The 21631-nt window shown below is 55.6% G+C and overlaps 1 protein-coding gene and 1 long non-coding RNA gene across 5 annotated transcripts; both read right to left on the bottom strand.

Annotated features, from left to right (window-relative positions):
- Positions 1-397: 397 nt before the first annotated feature.
- BRD2 (bromodomain containing 2) lies at positions 398-20569 on the bottom strand. Of its 4 annotated transcripts, none has more exons than XM_050306046.1 (12): positions 20425-20569; positions 18158-18464; positions 16618-16755; positions 16387-16528; positions 13429-13640; positions 12297-12689; positions 10385-10513; positions 6154-6399; positions 5872-6056; positions 4195-4505; positions 3982-4104; positions 398-1630 (listed from the first exon to the last, which is right to left on the bottom strand). In XM_050306046.1, exons 1-12 carry the CDS (start codon positions 20451-20453, stop codon positions 1500-1502), a joined length of 2346 nt encoding a protein of 781 aa, XP_050162003.1. In that variant the 5' UTR covers positions 20454-20569; the 3' UTR covers positions 398-1499. The 4 variants fall into 4 exon arrangements, with proteins under 4 accessions (XP_050162003.1, XP_050162004.1, XP_050162005.1 ...); XM_050306047.1 differs by having other exon boundaries at positions 5872-6017; XM_050306048.1 differs by lacking the exon at positions 20425-20569 and adding an exon at positions 17797-17885 and having other exon boundaries at positions 18158-18217.
- Positions 13661-16135, bottom strand: LOC126635103 (uncharacterized). The gene is made up of 3 exons (XR_007627495.1): positions 15989-16135; positions 14155-14659; positions 13661-13986 (listed from the first exon to the last, which is right to left on the bottom strand). It is a non-coding gene; the product is annotated as an uncharacterized LOC126635103 (long non-coding RNA).
- Positions 20570-21631: the final 1062 nt, after the last annotated feature.

Genomic DNA, 21631 nt, shown 5'->3' with positions numbered 1-21631 from the left:
TTCCAGGGTGGTTTTTGGGGGTCTCGAGGTCTATTTTGGGGTCCAGGGTCTATTTTGGGGTTCTCAGGTCTATTTTGGGGTTGCAGGGGGTATTTGGGGTCCCAACGTTGTATTTTGGGGGTCTTGGGGTATTTGGGGGTTCCCAGGGTCTATTTTTGGGGTCCCAACGTTGTATTTTGGGGATCTCAGGGGAGCATTCCCACTTTTCCCCAAATTAAGGACACGGAACATCCCCAATTTTCCCAATCCAGGTCTAGGGGGGGGATGCAGGATAATCCCATTTTTCCCCAAATTAATGACTGGGGGCACAGGATCCTCCCACTTTTCCCCCAGAATTAAGGAAATTCCTGTGGAATTCCCAATTTTCCTGCCCCCAATCACAACACCCATCCCGGAATTCAACTTGAATAATATTTTCTTTATTTACACATCGAAAGAATTCCAAAGGTCGGAAAAACCAAGATGAAAACGTGACTCTAAAGGGTCTATGGAGAAGGTCAGGAAGAATTAGGGGAAAAAAAAACCTGGGAAAAGATGGGAAAAGATGGGGGGGGAAACCCTCAAAAAACAAATGGAAAATGGAGTAGAAAAAAATTGTACATTTTTCCAACGTAAAAAACAGGCCCTTCCCCCTCCCCCTCTGGATCATGCCGGGAAGGGGGGGTGGGGGGAGGGGGCGTCTCGGCATTTCTGGGGCTTTTTCCATCCTCTCCAACCCCCCCATCCTTTTTCCTCCCCGAAATTCCCAAATAAATTAACAATTAAAAAGGTCGAGGAGGGGTTGAGGGACTCCTCCCCTCCCCCCCCCCCAAACCATCCCCAAAAAAAAAAAAACCCACCAGGAGGATCCCAAACTTTCCCCCCATCCCTTCCCCCTTTTCCCAAGCTCTGGAATTTTCCAGCCCCCTCCCCCACCAAGAGGCCTTTTTTTTATATTTTTTTTAATTTTTTTTTTTTCTAAAAAGTTTTATTTTTTTTTTAGGTTTTTTTTTAAATATTTTTTTGCTGTTTTTTTGCCGTTTTTTTTCCTTAAAAACTCTCCACCCTCAAAAAAAAAAAAAAAAAATCCCTAACTTTTCTCCCTCTTTTTGTTGGAAAAAATTCCAATTTGAAAAAAAACCACAAAAAAAACAAAACAAAACAAAAAAAACAAACAAGAAAAAAAACAAACAAGAAAAAAAAAATCAACCCACACACAAAAAAAAACCCCAACAAAAACAAAAACCAACAAAAAACCCTAAAAACAAACAGCAAAATTCTGCCGGAGGAGGGAAAATGGGATTAATCCCCAAATTCCCACCCTCATCCCATGGGATCCTCCCCTCTCCTTTCCCGCATTCCCAAAGTCCATCGGTGCTGGAATGGGGGGGAAATCACCCCAAAATCCAGGGGAGGGGGGGGAAAATCACCCCAAAATCCAGGGGAGGGGTGGGGGGGAAGGGACTCGGGTCCGGTCCCGCCGAGCCCGGGAATTCCTGGGATTCTCTGGGAATTCCCAACTAACCGGAATCCGAGTCACTGGTGTCGGAGGAGGAGGAGGAGGAGCTGGAGCTGCTGGAATCGGAGCTGGAGCTGGAGGCGGAAAGTCGGGAAGCGGCCACTTGTTGGGCGGATTCCGGCTTCTCGTTGGCTGTGGGGGGAAAAACTGGGAATGAGTAGCAGGATTAGGGCAGGGTCAGCACCTGGGAAAGCCATCCCAGCATCTGGAACCTCAATCCCCGAGGCCAGATCCCATCCTGGTACCTGGAATTTCAATCCCAATCCCAATCTCAGCACCTGGGAAAGCCATCCCAGCATCTGGAACCTCAATCCCAGAGGCCAGATCCCATCCTGGTAGCTGGAATTTCAATCCCAAACCCAGAATCCCAATCCCAGCACCTGGAATCCCAATCCCACAATCCCAATCTCAGCACCTGGAATCCCAAACCCACAATCCCAATCCCAGCACCTGGAATCCCAAGCCCACAATCCCAATCCCAGCACCTGGAATCCCAAGCCCACGATCCCAATCCCAGCACCTGGAATCCCAATCCCAGAATCCCAATCCCAGCACCTGGAATCCCAAGCCCAGAATCCCAATCTCAGCACCTGGAATCCCAATCCCACAATCCCAGCACCTGGAATCCCAATCCCAGAATCCCAAGCCCAGCACCTGGAATCCCAAGCCCAGAATCCCAAGCCCAGCACCTGGAATCCCAATCCCAGAATCCCAAGCCCAGCACCTGGAATCCCAAGCCCAGAATCCCAATCCCAGCACCTGGAATCCCAATCCCACAATCCCAAGCTCAGCACCTGGAATCCCAAGCCCACAATCCCAATCCCAGCACCTGGAATCCCAATCCCACAATCCCAATCTCAGCACCTGGAATTGCATCCTAAACCCTATTCCAACATTCCAGACCTCCGTCCCAACGACCACTCCAAAAAATTCCAGACTCTTCTTGGGCGAGTTCAGCTCTGACATCCCACCCTAATCCCCATCCCAACACCCTGAACCCCAACCAAGCCCCAAATCCCAACAATGCCAGCCCCATCCCAACATCCCAAGATCCCATCCTGACATCCCAAAGCCCAGTCACAGATTCCCTGACCCTTCTTGAGGGGTTTCTTGGTCGAGTTCAGGTCGAGTTCAGCTCTGACATCCCACCCCAATCCCCATCCCAACACCCTGAACCCCAACCAAGCCCCAAAATCCCAACATCCCAACATCCCAGACCCCCATCCCAGACCCCCATCCTGACATCCCAAAGCCCATTCACAGATTCCCTGACCCTTCCTGAGGGGTTTCTTGGTCGAGTTCAGGTCGAGTTCAGCTCTGACATCCCACCCCAATCCCCATCCCAACACCCTGAACCCCAACCAAGCCCCAAAATCCCAACATCCCAACATCCCAGACCCCCATCCCAGACCCCCATCCTGACATCCCAAAACCCATTCACAGATTCCCTGACCCTTCTTGAGGGGTTTCTTGGTCGAGTTCAGCTTTGACATCCCACCCCAATCCCCATCCCAACACCCTGAACCCCAACCAAGCCCCAAAATCCCAACAATGCCAGCCCCATCCCAACATCCCAACATCCCAGACCCCCATCCCAACATCCCAACATCCCAGACCCCCATCCCAACATCCCATCCTGACATCCCAAAGCCCAGTCACAGATTCCCTGACCCTTCTTGAGAGGTTTTCTTGGTCGAGTTCAGCTCTGACATCCCACCCCAATCCCCATCCCAACACCCTGAACCCCAACCAAGCCCCAAATCCCAACAATGCCAGCCCCATCCCAACATCCCAGACCCCCATCCCAACATCCCAACATCCCAGACCCCCATCCCAACATCCCAAGATCCCATCCTGACATCCCAAAGCCCACTCACAGATTCCCTGACCCTTCTTGAGGGGTTTCTTGGTCGAGTTCAGGTCGAGTTCAGCTCTGACATCCCACCCCGATCCCCATCCCAACATCCCAGACCCCCATCCCAGCCCCAAATCCCAACATCCCAGACCCCCCATCCCAACATCCCAACATCCCAGACTCCTATCCCAATCCCAACATCCCAGACCCCATCCCAACATCCCAGATCCCAGACCTCATCCTGACATCCCAAAGCCCATTCACAGATTCCCTGACCCTTCTGGAGGGGTTTCTTGGTCCAGTTCAGCTCTGACATCCCACCCCAATCCCCATCCCAACACCCTGAACCCCAACCAAGCCCCAAAATCCCAACATCCCAACATCCCAGACCCCCATCCCAACATCCCAGACCCATCCCAAGATCCCAAGATCCCATCCTGACATCCCAAAACCCATTCACAGATTCCCTGACCCTTCTTGAGGGGTTTCTTGGTCCAGTTCAGCTCTGACATCCCACCCCAATCCCCATCCCAACATCCCAGACCCCCATCCCAGCCCCAACCCAACATCCCAACATCCCAGACCCCCCATCCCAAGATCCCAACGCCCACTCCCAAGACTTCCAGACCCTTCTTGGGGGGTTTCTTGGCCGAATTCAGCTGCCCACTGACGTCCTGGAGCCGCTTTTCCAGCTCCCTCTTCTTCTCCAGCGCCAGCTCCTCTTTCGTCTTCCCCACCGGCTTCTTCGTGGCTACAAAAAGAACCCCAGGAGAAAATTCCATGGGATCCACATCCCCCCCCTCTGCCCCCCACAAATCCCACGGGATCCTCCCAAACTCACTCTCGCTGTAGGGTTTCCGGGGTTTTTTCCGGAGGCAGGACAGGACGTAGCGCTCCAGCTCCCTCAGCGTGGAGGGTTTGAGGGTCTCGAAGTCGATCTCGATCTCCTCGGGGTTGGAATCCCGCAGGGAAGGCTCCCTGGACTGGATGATGTGCACCACCCTGCCCAGTTTTTCCCCGGGAAGTTTGTTGATGTCCAGGCTCAGCTGGCGCTTCTCGTCGTAGGTCATGGGTTTGGATTCCTCCTCCTCCTCAGAGTCGTAGAGGGATGGAGGGGCTGGCAGGGCAGGTTTGGAGGATTTCTTGGAATTCCTGGCGGGAAGAAGGACCCAGGGCTCGTTGGCAAGAGCCTTGCGGGATTTTGGGGTTTCCAGGGAGCTCGGGGTGGTGCCACGCAGGTTTTGGAGCCCCATCCCAACCCCCAAACCCCTATTCCAGCATCCAAAATGCCCATCCCTACCCCTCCTGAACCCTCAACCCCCACATCCAGAACCCCCATCCCGACATCTGGAACCTCCACCCCAAAAGCCAAGAACCTGAATCCCATCCCAGCGTCCAGATCACCCATCCCAAGCTTCCAGAACCCCACTCCAGCATCCTGAATCCCCATCCCAGCTCCCAAAAATTCCCATCCCAACACACGGAACGCCCATCCCAACATCTGGATCTCCTTCCCAGCAGCCCGAACTCCCATCCCAGCTCCCAAAATTCCTACCCCAACACCACCCTGAACCCCATCCCAGCGTCCAGATCACCCATCCCAAGCTTCCAGAACCCCACTCCAGCATCCTGAATCCCCATCCCAGCTCCCAAAAATTCCCATCCCAACACACAGAACGCCCATCCCAACATCTGGATCTCCTTCCCAGCAGCCCGAACTCCCATCCCTGAACTCCCATCCCACTTCAGGCTGGGAGCCTGAACTCCCAGCTCCCAAAATTCCTACCCCAACACCACCCTGAACCCCATCCCAGCGTCCAGATCACCCATCCCAAGCTTCCAGGAACCCCACTCCAGCATCCTGAATCCCCATCCTGGCTCCCAAAAATCCCAACACACGAAATGCCCATCCCAACATCTGGATCTCCTTCCCAGCAGCTTGAACTCCCATCCCAGCTCCCAAAATTCCTACCCCCACCACCACCCTGAACCCCATCCCAGCTTCCAGATCACCCATCCCAAGCTTCCAGAACCCCACTCCAGCATCCTGAATCCCCATCCCAGCTCCCAAAAATTCCCATCCCAACACACAGAACGCCCATCCCAACATCTGGATCTCCTTCCCAGCAGCCCGAACTCCCATCCCAGCTCCCAAAATCCCTACCCCAACACCACCCTGAACCCCATCCCAGCGTCCAGATCACCCATCCCAAGCTTCCAGAACCCCACTCCAGCATCCTGAATCCCCATCCCAACTCCCAAAAATTCCCATCCCAACACACGAAACGCCCATCCCAACATCTGGATCTCCTTCCCAGCAGCCCGAACTCCCATCCCTGAACTCCCATCCCAGCTCCCAAAATCCCTACCCCACCACCACCCTGAACCCCATCCCGGCGTCCAGAACCTCCATCCTGCCCTCCCAAGGTCCCCCATCCTGATACCCTGAACCCCCCCCAATCCCAACTCCCAAAACCCTCCCCGGGACTCTTCCCAACCATTCCCGCCATTGCCTCACTTGGATCCACCGCCGCCTCCTCCGGCTTTCCGGGCCCTCCGGAGCTGCGCCTGCCTCGCCCTCGTCTCCTCGTCCCTCCCTTTGTGCTTCTCCGACTTCTTCCTCTTCCTCTTCTCCCGCTTTTTCTTGGGTTTGGACACGGGGCCCTGCGAGAGGGCAGCCAGCTGCTCGTGCACGGCCCGCAGCTGTAGGGGGGAGGAGACAGCGGGGAGAGGGGGACGTCAGGGAGCGAATCCCGAGGGAATTCCGGCTGCGGAGCGTTGCCTGGGATGGGCCCCTCACCTGCTCCTGCAGCTCCGCCAGCCGGTTGGCTCGTTCCTCCTCGGAATCCGAGCTCTCCTCGCTCTCCGAGGAGCTTTCCGTGCTGGTCTCGTCGTCCTCGTCGTCTTCGTCGTCGTCCTCGTCGTCCTCGTCGCTGGAAGATTCCTCGGAGGAGGATTTGGGAACGGGCAGCGGGGTGGACACAGAGGGAGCTCCAGCGTCCTGCGGCTCGTCCGGCATTTTGGCGTAGCTGAACTCGAACACGTCCTGGAAGGACAGGGGGGAAACTCAGGATCGAGGGGGGAGTTCAGGGTGGGGTGGCCTGAGGTCTGGGACACCTGGAATCCCCCTCCTGACATCTGGAATCCCCCATTCCAGCACCTGAGATCCTCATCCCAACCCTCACCTTGTAATTAACCCCCACTCAGAAATCTGGAATCCCCCATTCCAGCACCTGAGATCCTCATCCCAACCCTCACCTTGTAATTAACCCCCACTCAGAAATCTGGAATCCCCCATTCCAGCACCTGAGATCCTCATCCCAACCCTGGAATCCCCCATTCCAGCACCTGAGATCCTCATCCCAACCCTCATAACCCCCACTCAGAAATCTGGAATCCCCCATTCCAACACCTGAGATCCTCATCCCAACCCTCATAACCCCCACTCAGAAATCTGGAATCCCCCATTCCAGCACCTGAGATCCTCATCCCAACCCTGGAATCCCCCATTCCAGCACCTGAGATCCTCATCCCAACCCTCACCTTGTAATTAACCCCCACTCAGAAATCTGGAATCCCCCATTCCAGCACCTGAGATCCTCATCCCAACCCTCATAACCCCCACTCAGAAATCTGGAATCCCCCATTCCAGCACCTGAGATCCTCATCCCAACCCTCACCTTGTAACCCCCACTCAGAAATCTGGAATCCCCCATTCCAGCACCTGAGATCCTCATCCCAACCCTCACCTTGTAATTAACCCCCCCTCAGAAATCTGGAATCCCCCATTCCAGCACCCGAGATCCTCATCCCAACCCTCATAACCCCCACTCAGAAATCTGGAATCCCCCATTCCAACACCTGAGATCCTCATCCCAACCCTCACCTTGTATAACCCCCACTCAGAAATCTGGAATCCCCATTCCAGCACCTGAGATCCTCATCCCAACCCTCATAACCCCCACTCAGAAATCTGGAATCCCCATTCCAGCACCTGAGATCCTCATCCCAACCCTCACCTTGTAATCCCCCACTCCAGAAATCTGGAATCCCCCATTCCAGCACCTGAGATCCTCATCCCAACCCTCACCTTAACTCCCCACTCAGAAATCTGGAATCCCCATTCCAGCACCTGAGATCCTCATCCCAACCCTCATAACCCCCACTCAGAAATCTGGAATCCCCATTCCAGCACCTGAGATCCTCATCCCAACCCTCTTATAACCCCCACTCAGAAATCTGGAATCCCCATTCCAGCACCTGAGATCCTCATCCCAACCCTCACTTGTAACCCCCACTCAGAAATCTGGAATCCCCATTCCAGCACCTGAGATCCTCATCCCAACCCTCACCTTGTAATAACCCCACTCAGAAATCTGGAATCCCCCATTCCAGCACCTGAGATCCTCATCCCAACCCTCATAACCCCCACTCAGAAATCTGGAATCCCCCATTCCAGCACCTGAGATCCTCATCCCAACCCTCACCTTGTAATTAACCCCCACTCAGAAATCTGGAATCCCCCATTCCAGCACCTGAGATCCTCATCCCAACCCTCACCTTGTAATTAACCCCCACTCAGAAATCTGGAATCCCCATTCCAGCACCTGAGATCCTCATCCCAACCCTCATAACCCCCACTCAGAAATCTGGAATCCCCATTCCAGCACCTGAGATCCTCATCCCAACCTCCTCTATAACCCCCACTCAGAAATCTGGAATCCCCATTCCAGCACCTGAGATCCTCATCCCAACCCTCACTAACCCCCACTCAGAAATCTGGAATCCCCATTCCAGCACCTGAGATCCTCATCCCAACCCTCACCTTGATTAACCCCCACTCAGAAATCTGGAATCCCCATTCCAGCACCTGAGATCCTCATCCCAACCCTCATAACCCCCACTCAGAAATCTGGAATCCCCATTCCAGCACCTGAGATCCTCATCCCAACCCTCAGTAACCCCCACTCAGAAATCTGGAATCCCCATTCCAGCACCTGAGATCCTCATCCCAACCCTCACCTTGTATAACCCCCACTCAGAAATCTGGAATCCCCATTCCAGCACCTGAGATCCTCATCCCAACCCTCACCTTGTAATTCCCCCACTCAGAAATCTGGAATCCCCATTCCAGCACCTGAGATCCTCATCCCAACCCTCATAACCCCCACTCAGAAATCTGGAATCCCCATTCCAGCACCTGAGATCCTCATCCCAACCCTCATAACCCCCACTCAGAAATCTGGAATCCCCATTCCAGCACCTGAGATCCTCATCCCAACCTCCTGTAACCCTACTCAGAAATCTGGAATCCCCCATTCCAGCACCTGAGATCCTCATCCCAACCCTCACCTGTAACCCCCACTCAGAAATCTGGAATCCCCATTCCAGCACCTGAGATCCTCATCCCAACCCTCACCTTGTAACCCCCACTCAGAAATCTGGAATCCCCATTCCAGCACCTGAGATCCTCATCCCAACCCTCACCTGTAACCCCCACTCAGAAATCTGGAATCCCCATTCCAGCACCTGAGATCCTCATCCCAACCCTCACCTTGTAACCCCCACTCAGAAATCTGGAATCCCCATTCCAGCACCTGAGATCCTCATCCCAACCCTCACCTTGTAACCCCCACTCAGAAATCTGGAATCCCCATTCCAGCACCTGAGATCCTCATCCCAACCCTCACCTTGTAACCCCCACTCAGAAATCTGGAATCCCCATTCCAGCACCTGAGATCCTCATCCCAACCCTCATAACCCCCACTCAGAAATCTGGAATCCCCCATTCCAGCACCTGAGATCCTCATCCCAACCCTCATAACCCCCACTCAGAAATCTGGAATCCCCATTCCAGCACCTGAGATCCTCATCCCAACCCTCGTAACCCCACTCAAATCTGGAATCCCCATTCCAGCACCTGAGATCCTCATCCCAACCTCACCTTGTAACTCCCCACTCAGAAATCTGGAATCCCCATTCCAGCACCTGAGATCCTCATCCCAACCCTCAACCCCCATTCCACCTGCAGATCCTCATCCCAGCCCTCACCTTGTAACCCCCTCAGAAATCTGGAATCCCATTCCAGCACCTGAGATCCTCATCCCAACCCTCACCTTGTAACCCCACTCAGAAATCTGGAATCCCCATTCCAGCACCTGAATCCTCATCCCAACCCTCACCTTGTAACCTCACTCAGAAATCTGGAATCCCCATTCCAGCACCTGAGATCCTCATCCCAACCCTCACCTTGTAATTACCCCCACTCAGAAATCTGGAGTCCCCATTCCAGCACCTGAGATCCTCATCCCAACCCTCACCTTGTAACCCCCACTCAGAAATCTGGAATCCCCCATTCCAGCACCTGAGATCCTCATCCCAACCCTTGTAACCCCCACTCAGAAATCTGGAATCCCCCATTCCAGCACCTGAGATCCTCATCCCAACCCTCACCTTGTAACCCCCACTCAGAAATCTGGAATCCCCCATTCCAGCACCTGAGATCCTCATCCCAACCCTCATAACCCCCACTCAGAAATCTGGAATCCCCATTCCAGCACCTGAGATCCTCATCCCAACCCTCACCTTAAGCTCCCCACTCAGAAATCTGGAATCCCCCATTCCAACACCTGAGATCCTCATCCCAACCCTCATAACCCCCACTCAGAAATCTGGAATCCCCCATTCCAGCACCTGAGATCCTCATCCCAACCCTCATAACCCCCACTCAGAAATCTGGAATCCCCCATTCCAGCACCTGAGATCCTCATCCCAACCCTCACCTTGTAACCCCCACTCAGAAATCCGGAGTCCCCATTCCAACATCTGAAAACCCCATCCCAAAATCCATTAAGCCCCATTCCGAATGCCATCCCACCATCCAGGTCCCCCACCCCAGGATCCCGAACCACCTCCATCCCAGTGTCCCAAACCCCTATCCCAACATCTCAAACGCTGGAATTCCAGGATTTTAATGGGATTTACGAGTTCAAGAGTGGGATCTCCCAGATTTTGAGGGGGTTGGGAATGACCTGGAGCTTCCTGGCCATGGCCACCACGTCGTGGTCGGGCGGGTTGTACTTGTAGCAGTTGGAGAACATCAACCGCACGTCGGCCGCGAATTCTTGGGCGTCGTGGTAGTCCCGGTTCTCCATCTTCCTCTGGGGGGGCAAAGGGACAGGGCTGACCCCCAAACCACCCCAAATCCACCTCAGGGACCCCTCAAAACCTCGCTGTGATTCCCCTTGAAGACCCCCTTCAAAAAAAAAATCCCAAATCCACCTTAGGGACCCCTCAAAACCTCGCTGTGATTCCCCTTGAAAAACCCCTTAAAAAAAAAAATCCCAAATCCACCTTAGGGACCCCTCAAAACCTCGCTGTGATTCCCCTTGAAGACCCCCTTAAAAAAAAAAATCCCAAATCCACCTTAGGGACCCCTCAAAACCTCGCTGTGATTCCCCTTGAAGACCTCATTAAAAAAAATCCCAAATCCACCTTAGGGACCCCTCAAAACCTCGCTGTGATTCCCCTTGAAGACCCCCTTCAAAAAAAATCCCAAATCCACCTCAGGGACCCCTCAAAACCTCGCTGTGATTCCCCTTGAAGACCCCCTTAAAAAAAAATCCCAAATCCACCTTAGGGACCCCTCAAAACCTCGCTGTGATTCCCCTTGAAAAGCCTCTTAAAAAAATCCCAAATCCACCTCAGGAACCCCTCAAAACCTCGCTGTGATTCCCCTTGAAGACCCCCTTCAAAAAAATCCCAAATCCACCTCAGGGACCCCTCAAAACCTCGCTGTGATTCCCCTGGAAGACCCCCTTAAAAAAAATCCCAAATCCACCTTAGGGACCCCTCAAAACCTCGCTGTGATTCCCCTTGAAGACCCCCTTAAAAAAAAAAATCCCAAATCCACCTTAGGGACCCCTCAAAACCTCGCTGTGATTCCCCTTGAAGACCCCCTTAAAAAAAAAATCCCAAATCCATCCCCTTGGGGCGCCTCCAAAACCCACCTGCGATTCCTGTTGGGAATCCCCCAAAAACACCCCTTGGGGACCCCTCAAAAACCCCCTCAGGGACCCCTCCAAACCCCCACTGCAATTCCTCTTGAGAATCCCCCAAAAACACCCCTTGGGGACCCCTAAAAACCCCCTTGGGGACCCCTCAAAAACCCCCTTGAGGACCCCTCCAAACCACCACTGCAATTCCCTTGAGAATCCCCCAAAAACACCCTTAGGGACCCTAAAAACCCCTTGGGGACCCCTCAAAAACCCCTTGAAGACCCCTCCAAACCACCACTCCAATTCCCTTGAGAATCCCCCAAAAACACCCCTTGGGGACCCCTCAAAAACCCCTTGGGGACCCCTCCAAACCACCACGGCAATTCCTCTTGAGAATCCCCAAAAACACCCCTTGGGGACCCCTGAAAAACCCCTTGGGGACCCCTCAAAAACCCCTTGGGGACCCCTAAAAACCACCACGGCAATTCCCCTTGAGAATCCCTCAAAAACACCCCTTGGGGACCCCTCAAAAACCCCTTGGGGACCCCTCAAAACCCCCTTGGGGACCCCTCAAAAACCCCTTGGGGACCCCTCAAAAACCCCTTGAGGACCCCTCCAAACCACCACTGCAATTCCCTTGAGAATCCCCCAAAAACACCCCTTGGGGACCCCTAAAAAACCCCTTGGGGACCCCTCAAAAACCCCTTGAGGACCCCTAAAAAACCCCTTGGGGACCCCTCAAAAACCCCTTGGGGACCCCTAAAAACCCTTGAGGACCCCTCCAAACCACCACTGCAATTCCCCTTGAGAATCCTCCAAAACCCCACAAACCCCTCTCTCCCAGATCCCTTCCCTCAACCGCTCCCAAGATTCCCAGGGTTCCCCAGAGGATTTTTGGGCTTGCTGGCTCCTGGGGGAGAGGGGTGGGGGTTCCAGAGCCCCCCACCTTGATGGTGCTGAGGTCCATGGGGTGCTTGATGATCTCGTGGTAGTCGTGCAGCCCCAGGGCCGAGGCGTCCACGGGTTTGTAGAAGGGCCAGGCGTAGGCCGCGTGCTTCTTGGACAGCAGCTCCTTCAGGATCCCGTTGCAGTACTTGAGCTGCTCCGAGAGCTTCCCCTTCTTGGAAGTTTGGTGCTGCTGGGAATCCGGCAGGTCCTTGCGGGGGGGTTTGATGGGGCGGCCGCTCTCGCGCCGGGCGGGGATCTTGGCGGGTTTCGGGGGGTCCGGGGGGGCTCCGGAGGCCGAGGGGGACGGGGAGGACTCGCCGCCGGTGCTGGTGGCGATGATGGCCGTGGTGGTGGGGGTGGTGGTGTCCGCTTTCCGCTTCACCCCCTTTTTCTGGGAGCAGGAAAGGTGGGATCAGAGGTGGACTGGTAGGTGGGACCCCTGACCTCGAATCTGGGCCCCCCCAGTTTGAGGTGTGGGACTCCCAGTTTGAGGTGTGGGACCCCCAGTTTGAGGTGTGGGACCCCCAGTTTGAGGTGTGGGACTCCCAGTTTGAGGTGTGGGACTCCCCAGTTTGAGGTGTGGGACCCCCAGTTTGAGGTGTGGGACCCCCAGTTTGAGGTGTGGGACCCCCAGTTTGAGGTGTGGGACCCCCAGTTTGAGGTGTGGGACTCCCAGTTTGAGGTGTGGGACTCCCAGTTTGAGGTGTGGGACCCTCCCAGCTCAACATTGGGAACCTCCGCATCGACATCTGGAAGCCTCATCCCAACATCCAGAAACTCCCCATCCCAAACACCAACATTCCCCTTCCCAGTGTCCAGAAACCCCATCCCAGTGTCCAGAACTCCCATCCCAACATCCAGAAACCCCATCCCAACACCAACATTCCCCTTCCCAGTGTCCAGAACCCCCATCCCAGTGTCCAGAACCCCCATCCCAACACCAACATTCCCCTTCCCAATGTCCAGAACCCCCATCCCAACATCCAGAACCCCCATCCCAACATCCAGAACCCCCATATCCCAACATCCAGCACCCTCTATTCCATCACCAACACCCCCTTTTCCCAGAACCCTCACCTCAGCCCCCTCAATCCCCCCACATCCCATCCCACCTCCTCCAGAATTCCCACCTTGGCCACGGGCTGCGTGGGCGCGGGCGGGGCCAGGACGGCGGGAGCGTTGGGATGCAGGGATTTCAGGATGGGGGCGGAGATGACCGAGGGGTGGGGGATGTTGACGATGGTTGTGGGGATTTCGGGCGTCGTGGCAGGGTACACCGTGGGCTGGGACACCGAGGACACGGCTGGGACCTGCTGAGCCGCCGTCAGCCCCGCCAGGAGCGCTGGAAGCAGAGAGGGGGGAAAAAAAAAAAAAACCAGGAATGTTGTTGTTATCCCAAGGGACACCTCGGGGAAAAGGGGCTGGGTGGGGGCCTCCCAAAAAATACAGGAAATACATAGAATAAAGGGTTGGAGAGCCCCTGAGCCCCCAGCTGTCATCCCAAAGGACACAGGGAACACCTGGAGACGGGGATTTGGGGACCCCAGGAATGTTGCTGTTATCCCAAGGGACACCCCGGGGAAAAGGGGCTGGGTGGGGGCCTCCCAAAAAATACAGGAAATACACAGAATAAAGGGTTGGAGAGCCCCTGAGCCCCCAACTGTCATCCCAAAGGACACAGGGAACACCTGGAGACGGGGATTTGGGGACCCCGGGAATACCAGTGTTATCCCAAGGGACACCCCGGGGAAAAGGGGCTGGGTGGGGGCCTCCCAAAGAATACAGGAAATACATAGAATAAAGGGTTGGAGAGCCCCTGAGCCCCCAGCTGTCATCCCAAAGGACACGGGGAACACCTGGAGACGGGGATTTGGGGACCCCGGGAATACCAGTGTTATCCCAAGGGACACCCCCAGGAAAAGGGGCTGGGTGGGGGCCTCCCAAAGAATACAGGAAATACACAGAGTGAAGGGTTGGAGAGCCCCTGAGCCCCCCAACTGTCATCCCAAAGGACACAGGGAACACCCGGAGACGGGGATTTGGGGACCCCGGGAATACCAGTGTTATCCCAAGGGACACCCCGGGGAAAAGGGGCTGGGTGGGGGCCCCCCAAAGAATACAGGAAATACACAGAATAAAGGGTTGGAGAGCCCCTGAGCCCCCAACTGTCATCCCAAAGGACACAGGGAACACCTGGAGACGGGGATTTGGGGACCCCGGGAATACCAGTGTTATCCCAAGGGACACCCCAGGGAAAAGGGGCTGGGTGGGGGCCTCCCAAAGGATACAGGAAATACACAGAGTGAAGGGTTGGAGACCCCTGAGCCCCCCAACTGTCATCCCAAAGGACACAGGGAACACCTGGAGACTGGGATTTGGGGACCCCAGGAATGTTGCTGTTATCCCAAGGGACACCCCGGGGAAAAGGGGCTGGGTGGGGGCCTCCCAAAAAATACAGGAAATACATAGAATAAAAGGTTGGAGACCCCTGAGCCCCCCAGCTGTCACCCCAAAGGACACAGGGAACACCTGGAGACGGGGATTTGGGGACCCCGGGAATACCAGTGTTATCCCAAGGGACACCCCAGGGAAAAGGGGCTGGGTGGGGGCCTCCCAAAGAATACAGGAAATACATAGAGTGAAGGCTTGGAGAGCCCCTGAACCCCCAGCTGTCATCCCAAAGGACACAGGGAACACCCGGAGACGGGGATTTGGGGACCCCGGGAATACCAGTGTTATCCCAAGGGACACCCGGGAAAAGAGGGCTGGGTGGAGGCCTCCCAAAAAATACAGGAAATACATAGAATAAAGGGTTGGAGAGCCCCTGAGCCCCCCAAGTGTCATCCCAAAGGACACAGGGAACACCTGGAGACGGGGATTTGGGGACCCCGGGAATACCGGTGTTATCCCAAGGGACACCCCCAGGAAAAGGGGCTGGGTGGGGCCCCCCAAATACAGGAAATACACAGAGTGAAGGGTTGGAGACCCCTGAGCCCCCCAACTGTCATCCCAAAGGACACAGGGAACACCTGGAGACAGGGATTTGGGGACCCCAGGAATGTTGCTGTTATCCCAAGGGACACCCCAGGGAAAAGGGGCTGGGTGGGGCCCCCCAAATACAGGAAATACATAGAATAAAAGGTTGGAGAGCCCCTGAGCCCCCCAACTGTCATCCCAAAGGACACAGGGAACACCTGGAGACGGGGATTTGGGGACCCCAGGAATACCAGTGTTATCCCAAGGGACACCCCCAGGAAAAGGGGCTGGGTGGGGCCCCCCAAATACAGGAAATACATAGAATAAAAGGTTGGAGAGCCCTGAGCCCCCCAACTGTCATCCCAAAGGACACAGGGAACACCTGGAGACGGGGATTTGGGGACCCCAGGAATACCAGTGTTATCCCAAGGGACACCCCGGGGAAAAGGGGCTGGGTGGGGGCCTCCCAAAAAATACAGGAAATACATAGAATAAAGGGTTGGAGACCCCTGAGCCCCCAGCTGTCATCCCAAAGGACACAGGGAACACCTGGAGACAGGGATTTGGGGACCCCGGGAATACCGGTGTTATCCCAAGGGACACCCCCAGGGAAAAGGGGCTGGGTGGGGCCCCCCAAATACAGGAAATACACAGAGTGAAGGGTTGGAGAGCCCCTGAGCCCCCAACTGTCATCCCAAAGGACACAGGAAACACCTGGAGACGGGGATTTGGGGACCCCAGGAATACCAGTGTTATCCCAAGGGACACCCCCAGGGAAAAGGGGCTGGGTGGGGGCCTCCCAAAAAATACAGGAAATACATAGAATAAAGGGTTGGAGACCCCTGAGCCCCCCAACTGTCATCCCAAAGGACACAGGAAACACCTGGAGACGGGGATTTGGGGACCCCGGGAATACCAGTGTTATCCCAAGGGACACCTGGCAACACCGGTGCCAGATCTGGGGACCCCCAGGACCCCTCAATGCCACCACGAGGGACACAAAACACCCGGTGAAGCTTTTAGGGAGCCGCCACTGTCACTCCCACGTTGTACCAACTTTTAGGGACCCCCAGCTCTCATTCCCAACTTTCAAGGCCTCCCTTTTCCCTCACCTGCCGCCCTGGACGCCCCCTTTTTGTGGCTGTTCTTGGCCACGGGCACCACGATCTCCTGCTCCTCCGGAGGCATCTGGGCCACCTTCTGCAGGAAGATCTTCTCCAGGGTCTGCGCCATCAGCACGATGTCATCCGTGGGCTGCGGGAATCATCGGATCCGGGGTCAGGGAACGCCGGGAACGACTTTTTTGGGGGGGTGCCAGGGGGTGTTTCTGGGGTGGGTCCCACCTTGTTGTAGATGTAGCAGTTGGTGAACATGGTGTTGAAGTCCTGCATGCACTCGGCAGCCCCCCAGTAATAGTTGTTCTCCAGGCGCCTCTTGATGGTCCCCATGTCCATGGGCTGCTTGATGATCTTGTGGTAATCCTGGGAAAACAGCGGCAACAGGGATCGGGGGGATCACTCAGACAGAGATAAAGGGGGTTTAGGGGGTGGAAAGCTGGGGGAGGGGAGGGATTCCCTGGGGATGTGGTGAGAATGACAAGCAGTGTCGCTGGAAGCGGCTCCGAAGTTGGGGGGGTTGGGGTGGTGAGAGAGGTGGGAGCAGCTGGGAGTGGGAATTTAAGGGGATTTAGGAGGGATTTGAGCTGAATTTAAAGGGAATTTAAGGCAAATTCTAGGGAAGTTTAAGCTAAACTCGAGGTGGATGTAAACTCGGTTTAGGACAAATTTAAGATGAACTTGAAGTAAACTGAACCTAAATTCAAAGTGAATCGAAGCTAAACTGAGCCCAGATTTAAAATAAACTTAAGAAGAATTTAAGCTGAGCTTAAGCTAAATTCAAACTGACTTATGCTAAACTCAGGCAAATTGAAACTGAACTTACAGCAAATTTAAACTAAATTCAAACTGAATCCAAGCTACATCTAAAGTGCTTTTATGCTGAATTTAAGCTAAATTTAAGCTGAAGTTATGCTGAATTAAGATTAAACTCAAGGGGAATTAAAGCCATACTGGAAGTGGATTTAAGTTAAATGTAAGGTGAACTTAAACTAAACTTAACATAAATTGAAGTTTAAGGTGGTTTTAAGCCAAATTCAAGCCAACTTTAAGCTAAACAAAAGCTGAATTCGAGCTAAACTTAAGATGGATTTAAGCTAAATTTAACATGGATTGAAACCAAATTTGAGGCGAATTTAAGCTAAACTTAAGACGAATTAAAGCTAAACTTCAGGTGAATTTAAGCTAAACTCAAGGTGAGTTAAAGCTAAACTCACCGGGAACCTAAATTTAAACATAAACTGAAATAAATCCAGGGTGAATTTAAGCCAAATTTACACCGAACTGAACCTAAACTAAAGGTGAACTGAAGGGCAATTAAAAACCTAATTTCAGGGGGCAATTTAAGCTGGGCTTAAGCCGAGCTTAAGCCAATCAGGAAGAGCAACCCCTCCGGTCAGAATTTACCTCCTCGGGCTTTAACTCCTTGGGCGCCACAGGTGCCTTAAATTTGGGGGCCTCGAGATGTCTTCTACAAACTCATGGATGGGAGACATCTGCAAAACGCATTCAGGGCACAAGAGATTAGGTCGGGAAGCGCCAGGAATATCCCCTCATCCATAACTTTGTAGGGACATCAAGGATCCCTCCTCTGGGATAGCGGGAGCCCCAGGGGGTGGATGTAGGATGGGATAACGGGGTGACACCTGTGGCCGAGCAGGATTAAAGCTGGATCTACCTCTGCCTGAGTGGGATAAAGGACTGGGGGGAGGAAGGGGGAGGGGAGGGGGTCGCACACCCACGCGGAATTCCCGCCCTCAGGAATTACCGGCAGGCCCAGCTTGACAGCGTCCACGGGCTGGCGGAAGGGCCACGCGAACTGGTGCTTCCACAGCGCCTTCATCACCACCTTGTGCAGGTACTGGAGCTGGTTGGTGAGCCGGCCGGGTTTTTTGGGGTTGGAAACCTCGGGAGGCGGCGGGTTGGCCTGAGGGTTGGGAAGGGCCGGAGCAGAGGCCATGGTGGGGCTCTCGAAGCCCTCGTAGAGCAGCGAGGGTTTGCGGATCCGCTTCCCGGGAGTCGACTCCGTGGGCGTCGCCAGTGCCATGAGCCCGGCATTGCCCTCCCCCAGGAGCCTGCGAGGGAGGGGAGGACACCTGGGATTCAGGGGTGGAATCCCGGGAGAAGCTGAAAGCGGCGCCCAGACCGCGTTCCCGTCACCACCGTCCAGGTCTTTGGGGATGAGGGGGAATTCTGGCCATGAAACCCCAGGGATTCTGGCCACAAACTCCTGGGAATTTCAGCCCTGAACTCCCATGGATTCTGCTCATATTCCCCCAGGAATTCTTTCCAGGAACCCCTCGGAATTTCGGCCCTGAACCCGCATAGATTTGGCAATAAAAACCCCCAGGAAGTCCAGCCGTGAAATTCCAGGGATTTCAGCTGTGAAGTGCCACGGATTTTGCCGTGAATCCCCATGGATTCTGCCCAGGAGCTCCCATGGATTCCAGTCACAAACCCTGGCCATGAATTCCCAGGAATTTCAGCCCTGAACCTCCATGGATTTTGCCATGAAACCCCCAGGAATTCCAGACGTGAACTCGCGGGAATTTCAATCGCGAATCCTCATGGATTCACCCCAGGAGCTCCCACGAATTTCAGCCACCTGGCATTGCCCTCCCCCAAGATCCTGCAGGGAGGGGAGGAGACACACAGGGGTTAAGGGAAAAGGGAGATGGATCCGCTTCCCAGAATTCCTGGGAGAGAATCCCGGAAGGAGCTGAGACTGCTCCTTGAGCTGCTATCCGGGCCACTACCACTGTCCAGATCTTTGGGATGCAGGGGAAGTTCCCATGGGAATTCTGGCCATGAACCCCCATGGACACTGCCCGTGGGCTCCCACGGATTTTGGCCATGAACTCCCATTAATTTTGGCCATGAACTCCCATGAATTTTGGCCATGAACTCCCGGGAATTTCAGACAGGATCCCCCATGGATTCTGCTGAGGAGCTCCCATGGATTTCAGCCACGATCCCCCAGGAATTCTGGCCACGAACTCCCAGGAAGTTCAAAGCCAAACCCCCACGGATTCTGCCATGAAAGAATATGGAACCCACTCGTGAGTTCCCATGGATTACAGCCACAAACCCCCAGGACTCTGTCCACAAGCTCCCAGCAGTTCACTTATTTCTGGGAAAAATCAGCATTTTAGAGCAATAATCAACATTTCATAGCAATGAAGGCTCTGAGGATCCCGAAATATCGAGAGAATAGGAAAACGATGGAAAACAAACCAGGAAATGACACAGTGGCCATGGGGACCCCTGGGACACCACCACCAACCTTTAGGGGAGTTTCCACATAACAAGAACCCCCAGGACACCAACACCAAGGTTTGGGGCGGTTGCCAGAACAGGGACCCCCCAGGACACTGATTCCAAAGCTTCAGGGACTCCCAGGACTCCCCCAGAATTCCAGCTCTTCCCACAACCAGCTCCTGGACAAGCTCTCCAGCCTCTCCCCCAGCTCAGCTAAATTTTAGGGAGGCTGGAACCCCCTTTTTTTTCCCCTGAGCTGACCTCTGGGTGACCCCCAGCAGTCTGCCCAATGTGACAAGGATGGGTGGCCCCCCCAAAGGCCACTGGCATAGCTTGGGGGGGGGGTTCCACAACGTCACTGTCACAGCACGAGGCTCCCGCAGGGTCGCAGTGTAGGGGTCACACCCTGTGGGGGGTCCCCACCGTGTTGGGATGACACAACCTGGGGGGTCCCACCGCGTGGGGAGTCCCACAAAATGGCACTGTTATGGCTTAGGGGGTCCTACGGCGTCACAACATGGGGGTCCCACAGAGACATTGTCACAGCTTGGGGTGCTCACAGTGACAATTTAGGAGTCCCACCGCACGGGGGGTCCTGCAATGACACTGTCACAGCACGGGAGTCCCACCCTGTAGGGCTCCCACAGTGCCGCTGTCACGAAGCGGGGGTCCCACAATGACTGTCACAGTTGCCATCTCACCACCCCAAAACACGCCCTTCCCGCCCCAAAACCCCTTTATTTCCCCCCCCCCCCTACCCGCCAACAAAGCACCTACTTGCTCTGGGGATTCACATTCTGCAACATCCCGACGGCTCCGTGCGCAGCCCGTGGGCCCTCGGCTCCTCTTCTTCCTCCTCCTCCTCCTCCTCCTCCCGCCGTCTCCTCCGACGAGCCCCCCACTTTGCCCGGCCAAAGCTCCGCCGCTCGCGGCCCGGTGGGGGCCCCCCCCCGTCAGCGCATCCCCGGCGGGATGAGGACGGGGAGGGGGTCGGCAGGCGAGCCAGGAGCCCCCCCTTTTCCTCTATTTAATTAATTTTCCCTCAGGAGGCGACGCCTGGACCCTCCCACGGCCTCAACATCCACAGGCGCGGCGAAAATGGCGGCGGACGCTGATGGGATGTAACGGGGGGGATACTGGAAGGGAGGGGGTCCCCTCTTTGGAGCTTCACCGAGAGGCACAAACCCTTCGCGACGCGCTCGATACAAGCCTCGGCGAGTCGCTCGGAGCCCGGAGCACCCGCAAGGACCGCAGACGAAGCGCTGAGCCGCGGGAAGGCCGGCGGATGACAGCGGATCGGCGGGATCAGCGGCCGCGCTCCATCTTGGCTCGCTGAGGGAGGTGGGGGGGGAAGGAGGAGGCGGCCGCTCGCCGCCGGTGGCCGCAGGCAGGGGTCGCTGCGGAGGCCGGGGAGAGTCTCCCCCCCTCGAAGCTCCTCCGGGGGGATGGAGCCGAGAGAGGTTGGTTGTTGGTTGTTTTTTTTTTTTTAAGGGGCCGCCCCTCTGCGCGCTCTCTCTCCCTGCCGGCGGCCGGACCAGCTCTCTCCCCTCGTCCACCGCGAAATGGCGCCGCTCGGCCTGCCCCCGCCCGCCCTTATATAGACGCGACCGGCCTCCCGATTGGCAGCCGGGGCCGCTGACGTCATGAACCCGCCCCTCCCCGCCCAGCCGCGGCCTCATTGGGCGGTGGCAATCCCAGTGCCGCGCTCTCATTAGCAGAACGCCGCGTCAATCACCCCTCCCTCCCACACGCGGCCCCACCCCCCCCCACGGCTTTTCCGCACGGCGCCTTCTTTGAGAGCGGGCGGCGCCCTCAACGACCATTGGTCAGCGCCGCGGCCAGCCGCGCGCTGATTGGCCGAAGGGCAGCGCGGTGGGCGGGGAGAAGGGCGGCGGTTGGCGCTGCGGTGAGGAGGGGGAAGAAGGGGCCGCCATCTTGAATGGCGGCGGCCGCGGGCGGGCGGACAATGAGCGTGGCCCTGACG

The sequence above is a fragment of the Myiozetetes cayanensis genome, unplaced genomic scaffold (assembly GCF_022539395.1).
Source record: "Myiozetetes cayanensis isolate MyiCay16 unplaced genomic scaffold, myiCay2020 scf107, whole genome shotgun sequence".
Classification (NCBI taxonomy): Eukaryota; Metazoa; Chordata; class Aves; order Passeriformes; family Tyrannidae; genus Myiozetetes; species Myiozetetes cayanensis.
The sequence above is the reverse complement of the archived record's forward strand: the minus strand, read 5'-3'. Positions and strand labels throughout refer to the sequence as shown.